Source organism: Neomonachus schauinslandi, chromosome 14 (genome assembly GCF_002201575.2).
Source record: "Neomonachus schauinslandi chromosome 14, ASM220157v2, whole genome shotgun sequence".
Lineage (NCBI taxonomy): Eukaryota > Metazoa > Chordata > Mammalia > Carnivora > Phocidae > Neomonachus > Neomonachus schauinslandi.
Genome location: NC_058416.1, coordinates 38,704,462 through 38,716,159, shown reverse-complemented (window position 1 = coordinate 38,716,159; position 11,698 = coordinate 38,704,462). Strand labels below are relative to the sequence as shown.

The 11,698-nt window shown below is 38.6% G+C and overlaps 1 protein-coding gene across 1 annotated transcript in view; it reads left to right on the top strand.

Moving 5' to 3' along the window:
* Positions 1-168: 168 nt before the first annotated feature.
* The window catches only part of ASXL3 (ASXL transcriptional regulator 3), a 180,581-nt gene continuing 169,051 nt past the window's right edge, over positions 169-11,698 (top strand). The window contains 1 exon segment of the mRNA XM_021686199.2: positions 169-222. Within this exon segment, the coding sequence (XP_021541874.2) occupies positions 169-222 (54 nt within the window).

The following is an 11,698-nucleotide window of genomic DNA, read 5'->3' as shown; positions in this document are numbered from 1 at the left end:
CCCCACCCCCTCGCTCCATCCCTCCCACCCGCCGCCGCCGCCCGCGCGCCTCCCCCCGCGGAGCGAGTGCGGGTCACCGGGTCACTGGGTCATTGTCTCCGCGCCCGAACCCCGAGCACCCCGTGGAATCCCCCACGTCATCATCAGAACCATCAATGAGATGCAAACATGAAAGACAAGAGGAAGAAGAAGGACCGCACCTGGGCCGAGGCTGCCCGCCTGGTACGTACCGCCCCCCGCCCGCCGCCCGCGCGTCCTGCCGGCCCCGCCGCTCGCCCCGCGCCGGCCGCGGCGGCGGAGACGGCCACTTTCAGCCCGAGCCGCCGCCCGCTCGCCGGGCTCCTGCTCTTTGTTATTCTGCGGGAGTGGGCTCGCCCAGGGGCCCCTGTGTGTGTGCGTGCGCGCGCGGAGGGGCGCAGCGATTATCTCGGGGAGCCCCGCGCCCGCCGCGCCCGGTACCGCCCGGGACACTTCTCCCGGTACTTCGCTCTCGGGGCTCGGCTGTGCCTTCGCCACGGGTGAATTTCCGAGCGCTCGGCCCCGCTCGACTTCCCTCTCTGCCGCTCCGGAGACCTTTGTGTGGCAATTACCACTCCCTCCCGGCCCCTCCACCTCCCGGAATTTCATCAATAACTCTCTGTGCACGGTCTGTGTGTACGTTCGGCGTTTGTGAGTTCATACATTTTACACGTGCATGCACGGTGTGTGTCCGACACGGACTTGTGGGGCGTGTGTGCATGTGGGCTAGGTCGTGCGTGTCTGTGTGCCGTGTCGTGTGCATTATGTATGCACAGTGATACGTGCATGTTTTGTGTGGATCAAGTTCGTTTGTGTTTTGTAAGTATTGTGTTCTCGATGTTTGTGTGTACATTCTGTGCACGTGTGTGCAGTTTTTGAGTGTGTGTGTCGAGGCGTGTGTGTGTTTGGTGAAGTTGGGTCAGTGTCATTTGTAGTGGGAGGTTATTAAGAGTGTACAGCTAGGTGTGTTTTAATGCTGGCTTCCTGGGCGGTGTTACTTGGCTGCTTTTCTTTAACCTTTCGGAGCTTACGTTTTAATCATCGAAAGAATGTCTCTATAGAAATGCTGGTTGGCAAAGGGGCGTCGGCGTCTTTGGTTTGATGCATGTGTATGTGTGGGGTTTTTTCTTCTTCTTCTTCTTCTTTTAAAGGACAGCTGTAAACGGATTTTTTAAAAAGGATATTTCTGTACAGTGTGCCTCACGGGAATGCAAGGCATTACATTTGAAGCTCAGCCTTTCAGGATTTCGGCTGCATAAATTAAATATTTATTTAGCGAACTTACTGTCTTTTACAATTGGCCAAAAGAAAGCAGACTGCATGCAATAGAGGGCGGGGTGGGGGGTGGAAGACTACAGAACATGTTATTGGGTTGACTTTGTAAAGATTGTTTTACTATAACTGTGGGTTTTTTGTTTGTTTGTTTTTAAGCCTTTGAGTAACTACATCATGCTCAAGGAGAACATTTGTCAAAAGTAATTTTCTGAGTTTGGTTGAGGGGCCTTGCTGGTATGTTTCTGGATTGGAGCAAAGGGTTTTAAATAATTGACCCTATTGCCCTATGAAGCAGTGACAAAAGTCCCTTTTAATTGCGGTCTAGTTATTGGAAGCTGAAGTGGGTAGGCCCCTTTACTTCATCTTTTAATTTGTAGTAGTGTATCTTATGATTTCTCCTCTTATCTGTGATTGTGTTAATTACTGAATCACTCACTGTCTGTGGATGAATGGGCAGGTGATAGTCATTCTCTAATGAACTGCATCTGGGAGAGGAAACTTATCTGTGAGAAATATGTGAAAAGTAAGTAGTAAGTGTTAAGTAGATGCCAGATTGATGTTATCACTGAATTTTTGCTAGAGCATAGTATGTTACTTATTGTTTGCTCAGCCATTAATTCAGAATTGTGTGGGGGTGTGCAAGGCTTCTGAAAATGCGTTATTCAGATTCCTTAGAGTGGCAATCAAGTGTTATAGAGTTTCAGTGCATGTGTTTTAAACAAGTGAGTTGACTTATAAGTATTTTAAAATGATGATTCATGAATTACCTGTATCTGCCTGCAGAGAATTATTTAATAAATAACATCATTCTGATAGAATTTAAAGCTAACCATTTGTATTCAACCAGTATTTGTTACTATTCCTGAAAATACTGTGCTCTATTTGATGTAATCATAATGGATCTGTATTGATAAATCCTGAAATAGATTTCTTAGTTACAGCTTTTTGTTAAAAGTTGCCTTTTCCTCTTACAAAGTTTCATTGATGGGAAAAGACACACTAGGAGTCATCAACACAAAAGAATTAATCATAGACCAGATGTCTCTATTTTAACCAGACATATTGAACTTGTAGTTATGGTAATTTTTCAATTTGTTTCAAGTTATTTTTCCCCTGATAGTTGTACAAATGTGTACGTATTCAAAATGTGACAGTTGAAATAAAATACTGAACAAAATAGCAAGTAATTATACTAGAAATATCTTTCTGAGAAATTTGTGATTTGTGATTGTGACTTATGATCATTCTTAACTTTGTGAATAAAAAGGGATCCATTTGAGTAATAGTGGTTTTTTTCATGTTTTCTTTATGATTACATGAGTATATATAGACTTAAACTCTTTTACAAACTTGCATGAAAAAATTTTTACTCTTATAATTGTAGTATTAATTTACACTCAATTAAAAAGGCATGCTGTTTGGGGGGGGCATTTCTGTGCTATAAATACTATCATTACACATTTAACACTGCCCCTGATGGTCTTGCTGTGGTTGTTGCTGTTAAGGACTTTTAGCCTTTTCTCCATCAAATGTTAAACTAGGTGTCTGATTTTAAAAGTAAAGACTATGGATGGACAGAAAATATGCATGTGGTTCTTGAAATATATGAACTAAAGAGAGTATCCAAATTAACATTAAGAGTAACCTTCCAATCATATCGTATATACTGTATATCTCCTACTGTAGTGTGTGTGTGTGTGTGTGTGTGTGTGTGTGTGAGTGAGATTATCTTGGAAGAGCGGGTATCAGGGGAGAGGAAATGCAAAATACATTTTTTGAACTGTGACCAAAAGCTTATGTTTCAATGTAGCTTTGCATTCATTTTTAAGAAAAATATAGATGGAAGAAGAACAGTTCTTTGTAGAGTAAGAACTTACAATCGACAACAGAATTTGTGCTTGCTTTCTTTGTGAGAAAAGTATATGGTCTGTAAATCTACAAACTCTGAGTGGCAACTCCAGGGATTTTGCTTTAGATAGAGATGCAGCTATCAAGCCCTACCAATTTTCTCACAGAAGTATGTCATGTTTGTATGTGGTGAGCCTGCTTAGCTTAGGAAAGAAGGAATGGTAGTATAATTTTTCTGTATTTTCAGGAATGTCGTGATTATTAACAGGCTGCCATTTTAAAACAGTAACACCACATCTTTTCTCTCTCTCTCTTTTTTTTTTTTTTTTTTTTGGTCTTTTTGCCCTGCATCAGTTGGAGAAATTTCAGCCTTTAGCCTCCTCCACTCCCCCTCAGCGTTCTGCAGTTGTGGTTGTTACTTTGCGCATTTCCATTTAATATGGAGGCTGCTCCTAAACCAGATGCATTTTCATCTGTTTTATCTGCTCTTCTAAGGTTATAGAGTCTCAGAGGATCCCATAATCACATGGAAGTATCTTCTGTCTTAATATTTGTAGACCACAATAAGAATAAAAATCAAAACCATAACTCATGTCGAGCTGGGGCTTTGACTTTAATCCTTTTGACTTTTATCTCAAGTCTTCACTCTGTTACTATAAATACAGTTTAAACCATTGTGAAAGGATCTTCATGCTTCTTTGTAAAAAAAAAAAAATGGGGATTTGACAGGACTTTGTTTTACTGCACTAAGGGGTTTCTTTGTTACTGGCTTAACACAGAACATACTGTTATTTATATATTTATTCTAGGTTAATTCTTTTTTTTTTTTCTGACATGCAAAAATGTTGCTTTGAGAAGTCCTTTTTGATAGTTTCATCACTTTGTTCTATAGGGAATGCTGCTGGTAAGATAATGATTCAGTGTATTAATTTGTTCCCTGAGTTTCTTCTGTTTGTTTCATTCCTTACAATCTTTGTTTAGTTTCACTGGCACCTGAAAATAAATCTTAACAATCTTCAATAGCTTTGTGCTTGGTAACATGGCTGATTTATTTGCTTGTAGTTCACAAAGATAATTATTAGTAGGGTTTTTTTTGTGTGTGTGAGTTTTTTTGTTTTTGTTTTTTTGTTTTTTGGTAGTTCAAGGTGACCTTTGGGGGAAAATTTTTTTAATGGCAAATTTGCCTCATTGTTGGGAGAAAACAGATACATATCTCTTTATGCCATAGCAAAGAGTTACTGAAGGTTTTAGTAAATTGAAATTCTGTAAATCAGACTAAAAATTAAGTGGGGGTTTATGAATTAAAAGGAAATCTGTGTGAATCTTTTGCACAGAGAAGATTCTTTTGCATAATGCATTATATGCTAAATAAACTCTTAGGGTTCCTGTGAAATAAAGCCGAATGATATTGGTAGCTGTTAAAATAGAAAACAATTCATAATTGTTAATTTACTGGTTGCCTTGTCTTTTGTCTTTGTATTTTAGAAGTATATGTAATTTTTCAGGAATGATGAACATGGGGATGGAGGGGAGAGCATTGGTACTGCTTTTGTCATTTTCTCACTGTGCTTGGATTTCAGGTTATGATCAGGCCTTGACAGTTGAGAACATTTTCACTTGTGATTTGGGGTAAGCCCCAAAGGTTCTCATGAGCATAATTGTGACAGTGCTTATTGGCTTACGAGCCCTGCTAACGTATATGGCAAATGGAGTTTTATTTTCAGTCGCTTACATTTCAATTGGTTTGATTCAGCTGTTTTCTGTGATCTACACGTAACATCATCTCTTTATGTCTGTATCTCATCATCTCTTCTTTCAGACGGGGAACCTAAATTTTCATTGCAATTTGAAAGATGGAAAAGAGTTTAGCAATCTCTCTGCCTCTGAGTTTCAAGTTAGGAAAAACGTGTTTGAAATAAATGAGAAATGTGAACTTAGGCCTAGTGTTTAGGTTGTTAATTTTTTATTTCCTGCTGACATGAAAGGGAATTTTAAGAGTTGATCCTTTCTTAAGTTTTTCTCTTCTTTGAGAAGTCTTCGATAGCAGATGATTCCTTGGATGTCAGAAATGGACTCTTGGTGTCTTCTGGCTTTTAGACTTGTAGAGTTGTACCTGTAAAGGAATCTCATCACAGAGAAGTGAACTTATAAAGTAATGAAATTTAATATTTAATAATATAATAGTTTCAACCTTCACTGAAATGCACTGGAAATGTGAAGTATGGTCCCTAACCATTTTGACGGTTCCTACATATATAGCTCAAATGCTGGGGAGGATACAAAGATACATCCTCAAGGAGTGTTGAGTTCAGTAGGGGAGACAAGGAAAACTGAGGAAGACTGAGCAGACACCATCTGCAGGTGTCACAGGAATGATCAAGCAGGTGCTAGTTTATGGATTTACAGAAGGGAGAAGCTGTGTGGTATGTGGAGATTGCAGAAGGCTTAATGGATTAGGTGAAACTTGGTTTGTCCTTGAAATATGAGTAAGATTGAACCAGTGAGGAGAGGAGAACATTCTAAGAAGAGAGCCCTGCATGAGCAAAGGTGTCATGTCAGGCAAGAGGATGGGTTCAGGAGGCCATGAGCAGACAAGTCTAGAAATACCCAAAGACTTGAGGGGGTTGGCCTGGCAATAAAGTTGAAAATTACATTGTGACCAAATTGGGGAGCGATTTGCAAGTTATTTCCAAAAAGTTGGGCCTTGTAAATTGTAGCCTGTGGCTGGTGGGGTAGGTATAGAAATAGGATTTTTTTTTTTTTAAAACACACACACAAAACAAAATGACTATCTATTATAGAGAGAGGGGACACCAGTGCTCTGGGGATGTCTCTGAATGCTTCCGTTATTGGGTAAGAGAGTCTGAAAACAAAATTGATGTTAGAAACATTTTAAATAACGCAACTTTATTCTGTCCCATAGCCTTTGCCAAATGAGGCAAAGTAAACATCAGTGAGTAATATACATTACATTTGTAGAAAACATACACAGGGCACTCTGTTACCTAAAATACTCTCTTGAGATCGGTAGGTAGCTAGGGTTATTTCAGTAACTCAGTCACCAAATGTGTGGTTTAATGATATGCCCAATGTCATCACCCTGTCTGTAAGGAGCACAGGATTTTTTTTTTTTTAAATCTGTATTGTGTCTTTCTGATTTTTAAAAACGAACAGAGGCATTTTAACTGATGTGAATTTAACTGATTTGTTGCATGGAGGCATAGGGAGGATCCAAGCCTCTAGCAGACTCATTTCCTGCTTTTCAGATGGCCTGCTTTTCATTTCTCTTTCTCATCAAAAGTCTGCATAAAGTTATTATTATTATTATTAATTTATTATTATTAATTTATAATTTAAAATCCCCCCCCCACCCCTCCTGCAGAAGTTGTCAATAGCAGGTCCAGGCTCCTTCCTGATAGGGCTGGGAGGAGGGGCATCTGTATAGAACCACTTTCAGCTATTTGCCAGCACTGAGTGCCTTGATTGTTCTGCTTTTGTCCCTGCACAGTTGGTAGCTGTGGAAATCTAGCCCGGATTGAAACTTTCCCTGAAGAGCCCTTGGGGAACAAATAGAAACATTATATGATTAGCCACATTGTTTTCATTATTAAACAAATCTACATAAAAGGGTAGCAATTAACAGCTTTATCAGCCTGAACTTAGACACCTACCTCTCCTCTCCCCTCAATATTCCCACTTGAAGTGGGAACAATTAACTGTTGCTGGTTTTAATGTCAGCAACTGACAACATTAAATTGGGAATAGGCACTTCTCCTGGTTGATTGACATATAGCCCTCTGACACATTCTTATGTGTTTTAAGGCAAATTCATGCCCTGGGGTTAGAGCCAAAGGGCTTGTCAGAACATTGGCTTTAATAGCTGAAATGTATAACTTAAATGACATCCAAGACCTTAGCCTTTGGTGGAACTTTTAGAACCTGAGGAATCCTCTAAGGCAGTGCGATCTGTACTTAGTGGACACATTAGAAATTGTAAGATTTTTTTCCTAAGTATACAGATGTATAATTTATTTTACAATAGTTATTTACCATGGACTTATTTTGCATATATTAGCATAAATTAGTCCATGAAAAACTACATAATGATGTTTAAAATAATTCCAGAATTGCTGCTTTTTTTTTTTTTGGCAAGTGCTATATTCTTCTTCAGTTATGAAGTTGTTGAGTTCCAAATATATTATTTATGACTTAAAGGAGGGAATAGGATGGACCCCCTCCACCTTATTCAGAAGACAGATGGCATTTCTGAGATTTCATTAGCTAAAAGGTATTAGAACCTATTTTAATAATGTCAAGGAGTTAGAAATTGAGATAGGATCTTTGGACTTATTTTCCAGATCAGTTACAGAGAAAACATTATATAATGAAGCTGTTGGTTATTCTTAGTTTTTTTTTTTAATGTCAAAAATAAATGACTGCATATATAGTTTGTACATATATCAAAACCTTGTTGACTGAAGAACTGAGTTGCTGTTTGGATCATCAGGATTCTGTATGATGCTCTTTTAGTGTTCTGAGACTCAATTTCAGTGTGGGGGAAGGGGTACCCACACATACAACAGGCAACACCTGCAGGGTATCCAAGTATTCAACTCAGTTCTGCCACTGTCTACCCAGAAACACCATCAGATTCAACAGGTTAAGGCTTCACTCCTACAGTAGTTGCCCCCCGCCCCCTTCAGAAGCCAATAGCAAGTCCAGGTGGTTATTACTTATGCTTCTGACTGACCTACCAGCTATAGATTGGAAGTTCCAATGACCTCTCCATGGACTTCAGAGGCCAGTTGCAAGTCCAAGTTGTTACCTGTATTTCTGACTGGATGTAAAATCAGAGCTTCCCAAGACCTCTTCCTCAGGTTCAATTAATTTGCTACACAGTTCACAGAACTCTGAGAAACATACTACTTACTAGATCACTACATCACTAGTTTATTATAAAGGATATAACTCAGGAACAGCCAGATGAAAGAAATGCATAGGGCAAGATATGGGTTAGGGAATAGAGCTTCGACGTCTCTCCAAGTGAGCCACTCTCTCAAAGTCTCCACATGTTCACCAACCCAGAAGTGATCTGAACTCTGTCCCTGTTTTCATGGAGGCTTCATTACATAGTCATGACTGATCAAATCATTGGCCTTTAGCACTTTATTCAACCTCCAGCCCCTCTTCCTCCCCCAAGGTCGGGGAGTAGGACTGAAAGTTCAAACCTCTAATCACGTGATTGGCTCCATTGTCAACCAGTCCCCATCCTTAGGTACTTTCCAGAAGTCATCTCATTAACATAATGAAAGACACTTTTATCATTCTCAACACTTGGGAAATTCTGAGGTTTTAGGAGCTCTGTGCCAGAAAAAGGACAAAAACCAAATACATACCATTATAAATCACAGCATCGCCGCCCCTTCACCCTCCCTCCCCGACACCGTGCACACACAACAGATACTCTTTTTTTTAGAAGTATTTATAAGAAAATCTCCTTCCTTTGAAATATGTTGTCTTCAAATTCTTGCAACCAGAAGTTGTCTTTCCTAAATCCTTCCTGTTTGTCTCTTTTAAAGCAATACAAGAAATTAAATTAAAACATTTTGCATCAAACTTCTCTGATACTCTTCTTGTTCCCTTTCCATCACTATCCTTGCTCTTTCCTGCTTGTTTGAGGGTCTCCTTCTCTCAGTTTCCCCTTTAGTGTCAATGTATATTAGAATGCTGCCTAGCCCCTCCATTTTATTCCCATTTTCCTCCTGTCCATGACCTTCTCGTCTGCTTCAGTGGTCATTCTCTCATGGTGAGAACTCCAGCCTTGATATTTTCCCTAAATTTCAGACTTATATTAACAATTCCTTTCTGTATCTCTAGGTACACTGGGTATTTCAAATGAAATTTATCCAGTTCAGTTAAACAATTATTGGATATCTCCCACAAAAGTGTTGTACGTTGAGTACAAAAAAAGAAATGTGATAGCATTCTTATCTGGGTGGGGGTACTTATCTATGTAACACCTATCTAAATACCTGGTATCTGTGGGGAATGGTAAATTCTGTCTTAAATATAGTTCACATTTAGCTCCTCCTCTTTTCATTCACTATATTTTACATAGTTCTGACCTTCCAACTAATTTTGTCTCTAATCTCTTTTTCAAAATCTTACAGAAGCTGTATTTCTCTTTCTAGAGTAGATCTGATCTTACTGAATCTTTTCTCTGCTTAAAAACTCTTGTGATTATCTTCAAGTTAAAGTTGAACAGGTCATGGGAAACCCTTTTCAATATTGGCAACACTTTTTAAACTGGTATGTGATGATTGTTTTTCCTAATAATATGCAGAACTTTGCATTTTTTGTCCATTATAAATCACACTGGTGTTCCAATTTCTACAGCCTTCTACAGATTTATTTTATATTCTTTTTAAAACACAATGAAGACAGTTAAACTTATCAGTGGGTAGTTACATGTATCAACATTTTATCACCTTCTGTGCTCAACTCTGTTTCTTGTATCATACTCCCCCTTCTTTGTAAATTACCTCCTTTTAACAGTTTGTTTTTTTTTTTAAATGAGGGGACTCTGGGTTTATGAACAGTCTTCATATATCTAAAATGTTTTTGTTTTGCCCACCCCTTAAATCTTTTTTATTAAACTTTAATATTTTGAAAGAATTATAGACTCATATGAAGTTCTAAGAATTAAAAAAGAGAACTGCGAGCAAATGGCCACATGCTCCGCCTGTTATCCACACTCTCTCCCTAAATCCTTCCTATCCTCATAAATTTAATCTGAACACAGTCCAGATTGGGTGTAAAAAAGTGGCCAAGAGAAGCCTTTAGGAAGATTATCCCCCAAATATGTAGATTATAATTCAAAAAAGAGACTGTCTTCACAAAGGTCACCACATCTTTCATTAAAAAAAAAAAAAGTGGAGAAACTTGATAGGGAAAAACTAAAAGATAAAATGTTGTTCTCACCTTTGAGTGATAATTTATCTAGTTATAAAAGTTTTAATTGACAATTTTTTACTCTTAATATTTTGGAAATGTTTCTTCATTATGTTCTTGTATCAGTGGTTGTGACACTGTGTCTGGGGTAAGTTTATTACTTTTTAAGAGGTAATATGCTTTTGTATCTGATAGTTGTTATGTGTTCTCTTTACCCTTGAAATTCTGCAGCTTTAGTACTCTGTCTTAAATGTTTATGGGTAGATTTGTCTTTGTTCTGCTTGGTATCGTGTGTGTGTGTGTGTGTGTGTGTGTATGTGTGTATTTTAGAGTATATTGTTGCCTTCTTTATGCCTTACTATTTTAATCATGTTGTAGTGTAGAACTTACTTTTGGCATTTATCCCCACCAGACCATGAATTCTTTGAAATCTTCTAAGAGTTCCCTCAATATGTAGTAGTTTAGCATATTCAGTTTATGGCTTGCAAATGATTTAAGAACAATGCAGAAAGGACCCCCTCATACTGAACAAGATACAGCAGTGAATGCGTTAGCTTCGTCAGTCAGGATTATGGGTTGCAAGCAACAGAAAGCAAGTCTTGGTAACTTAAGTAGAGAAGGATTTTTTGGAGTCCATAGAGTAGTTCTTATAATCATCAGGAAGGATCCAAAAAACCAGGCTGGAAAAATAGACAAGGATCAATATTGGCTGGGCAGCAGACACACACAAAGTCATGCTACAAGAATAGTTGGGATATTGCTATGGGCACCACTAATGGTCACCACTGTGAGTTAGTGGTGACACAGGACACTGCCCTTGTTGCCAGTGTATCATATGAGTGTATCACAGTCTGCTCTGTCTTCTCATCCCAGGTTCAAGATTCAAAATCACAGGCAGGTGCGTTTAATTGTCTGTCAAATTCTAGTGCCCATATTTATACCTTAGTTGTTAGGTACTAATGAAAAGGTGTAAATGGCGTCTTCAGTACCATAGTGAAAATCTCTCCATCTGCATTTTCATAGCACTGATAAAGTCAACAAGATTAAAACTGAATGCCTCATTTCTTCCCCACCTCCTGCTTCCCAACAGGTCTGCTCTTCCTCTCTTTCATCTCTTGGTGAAAGCCACCACCGTCTTCACAGTTGTTCAAGCCAGAAACCTTTTTGTCATCATTAATGTCTTTTTGTATTTTTCCCGTTATCCAGTAATCACTGAGTTCCACTAGTTTTATCTCCTTTTCTTCAAATCATTATCTTTACATCCTACACTCATATCCATTTCCACTGTAATCTACTTTGACACAGGCAGTATATAGGTTAGGAAAAGAATATAGAATAATAACGGGCCTAAAAGTCAGGCAGATGATGTTTGAGTCTCAATTCTGCCCCTTACTATGTATTTGACCTTGGGCAAATAATATAACATTTCTCAATTTTAGTTCATTGTGTATTAACAGGGAATAACATAAAAGAGTGGTTGGAATATTTAAATAAGGTAACATGTATAATGTACTTAGTATAGCGTCTGACATTAGAAGGTGCCAGTTAATGTCCATGTCTGCTAGTTTTCCTTTTCTCCTTAAGTTCCTGCAACAACCTCATAATT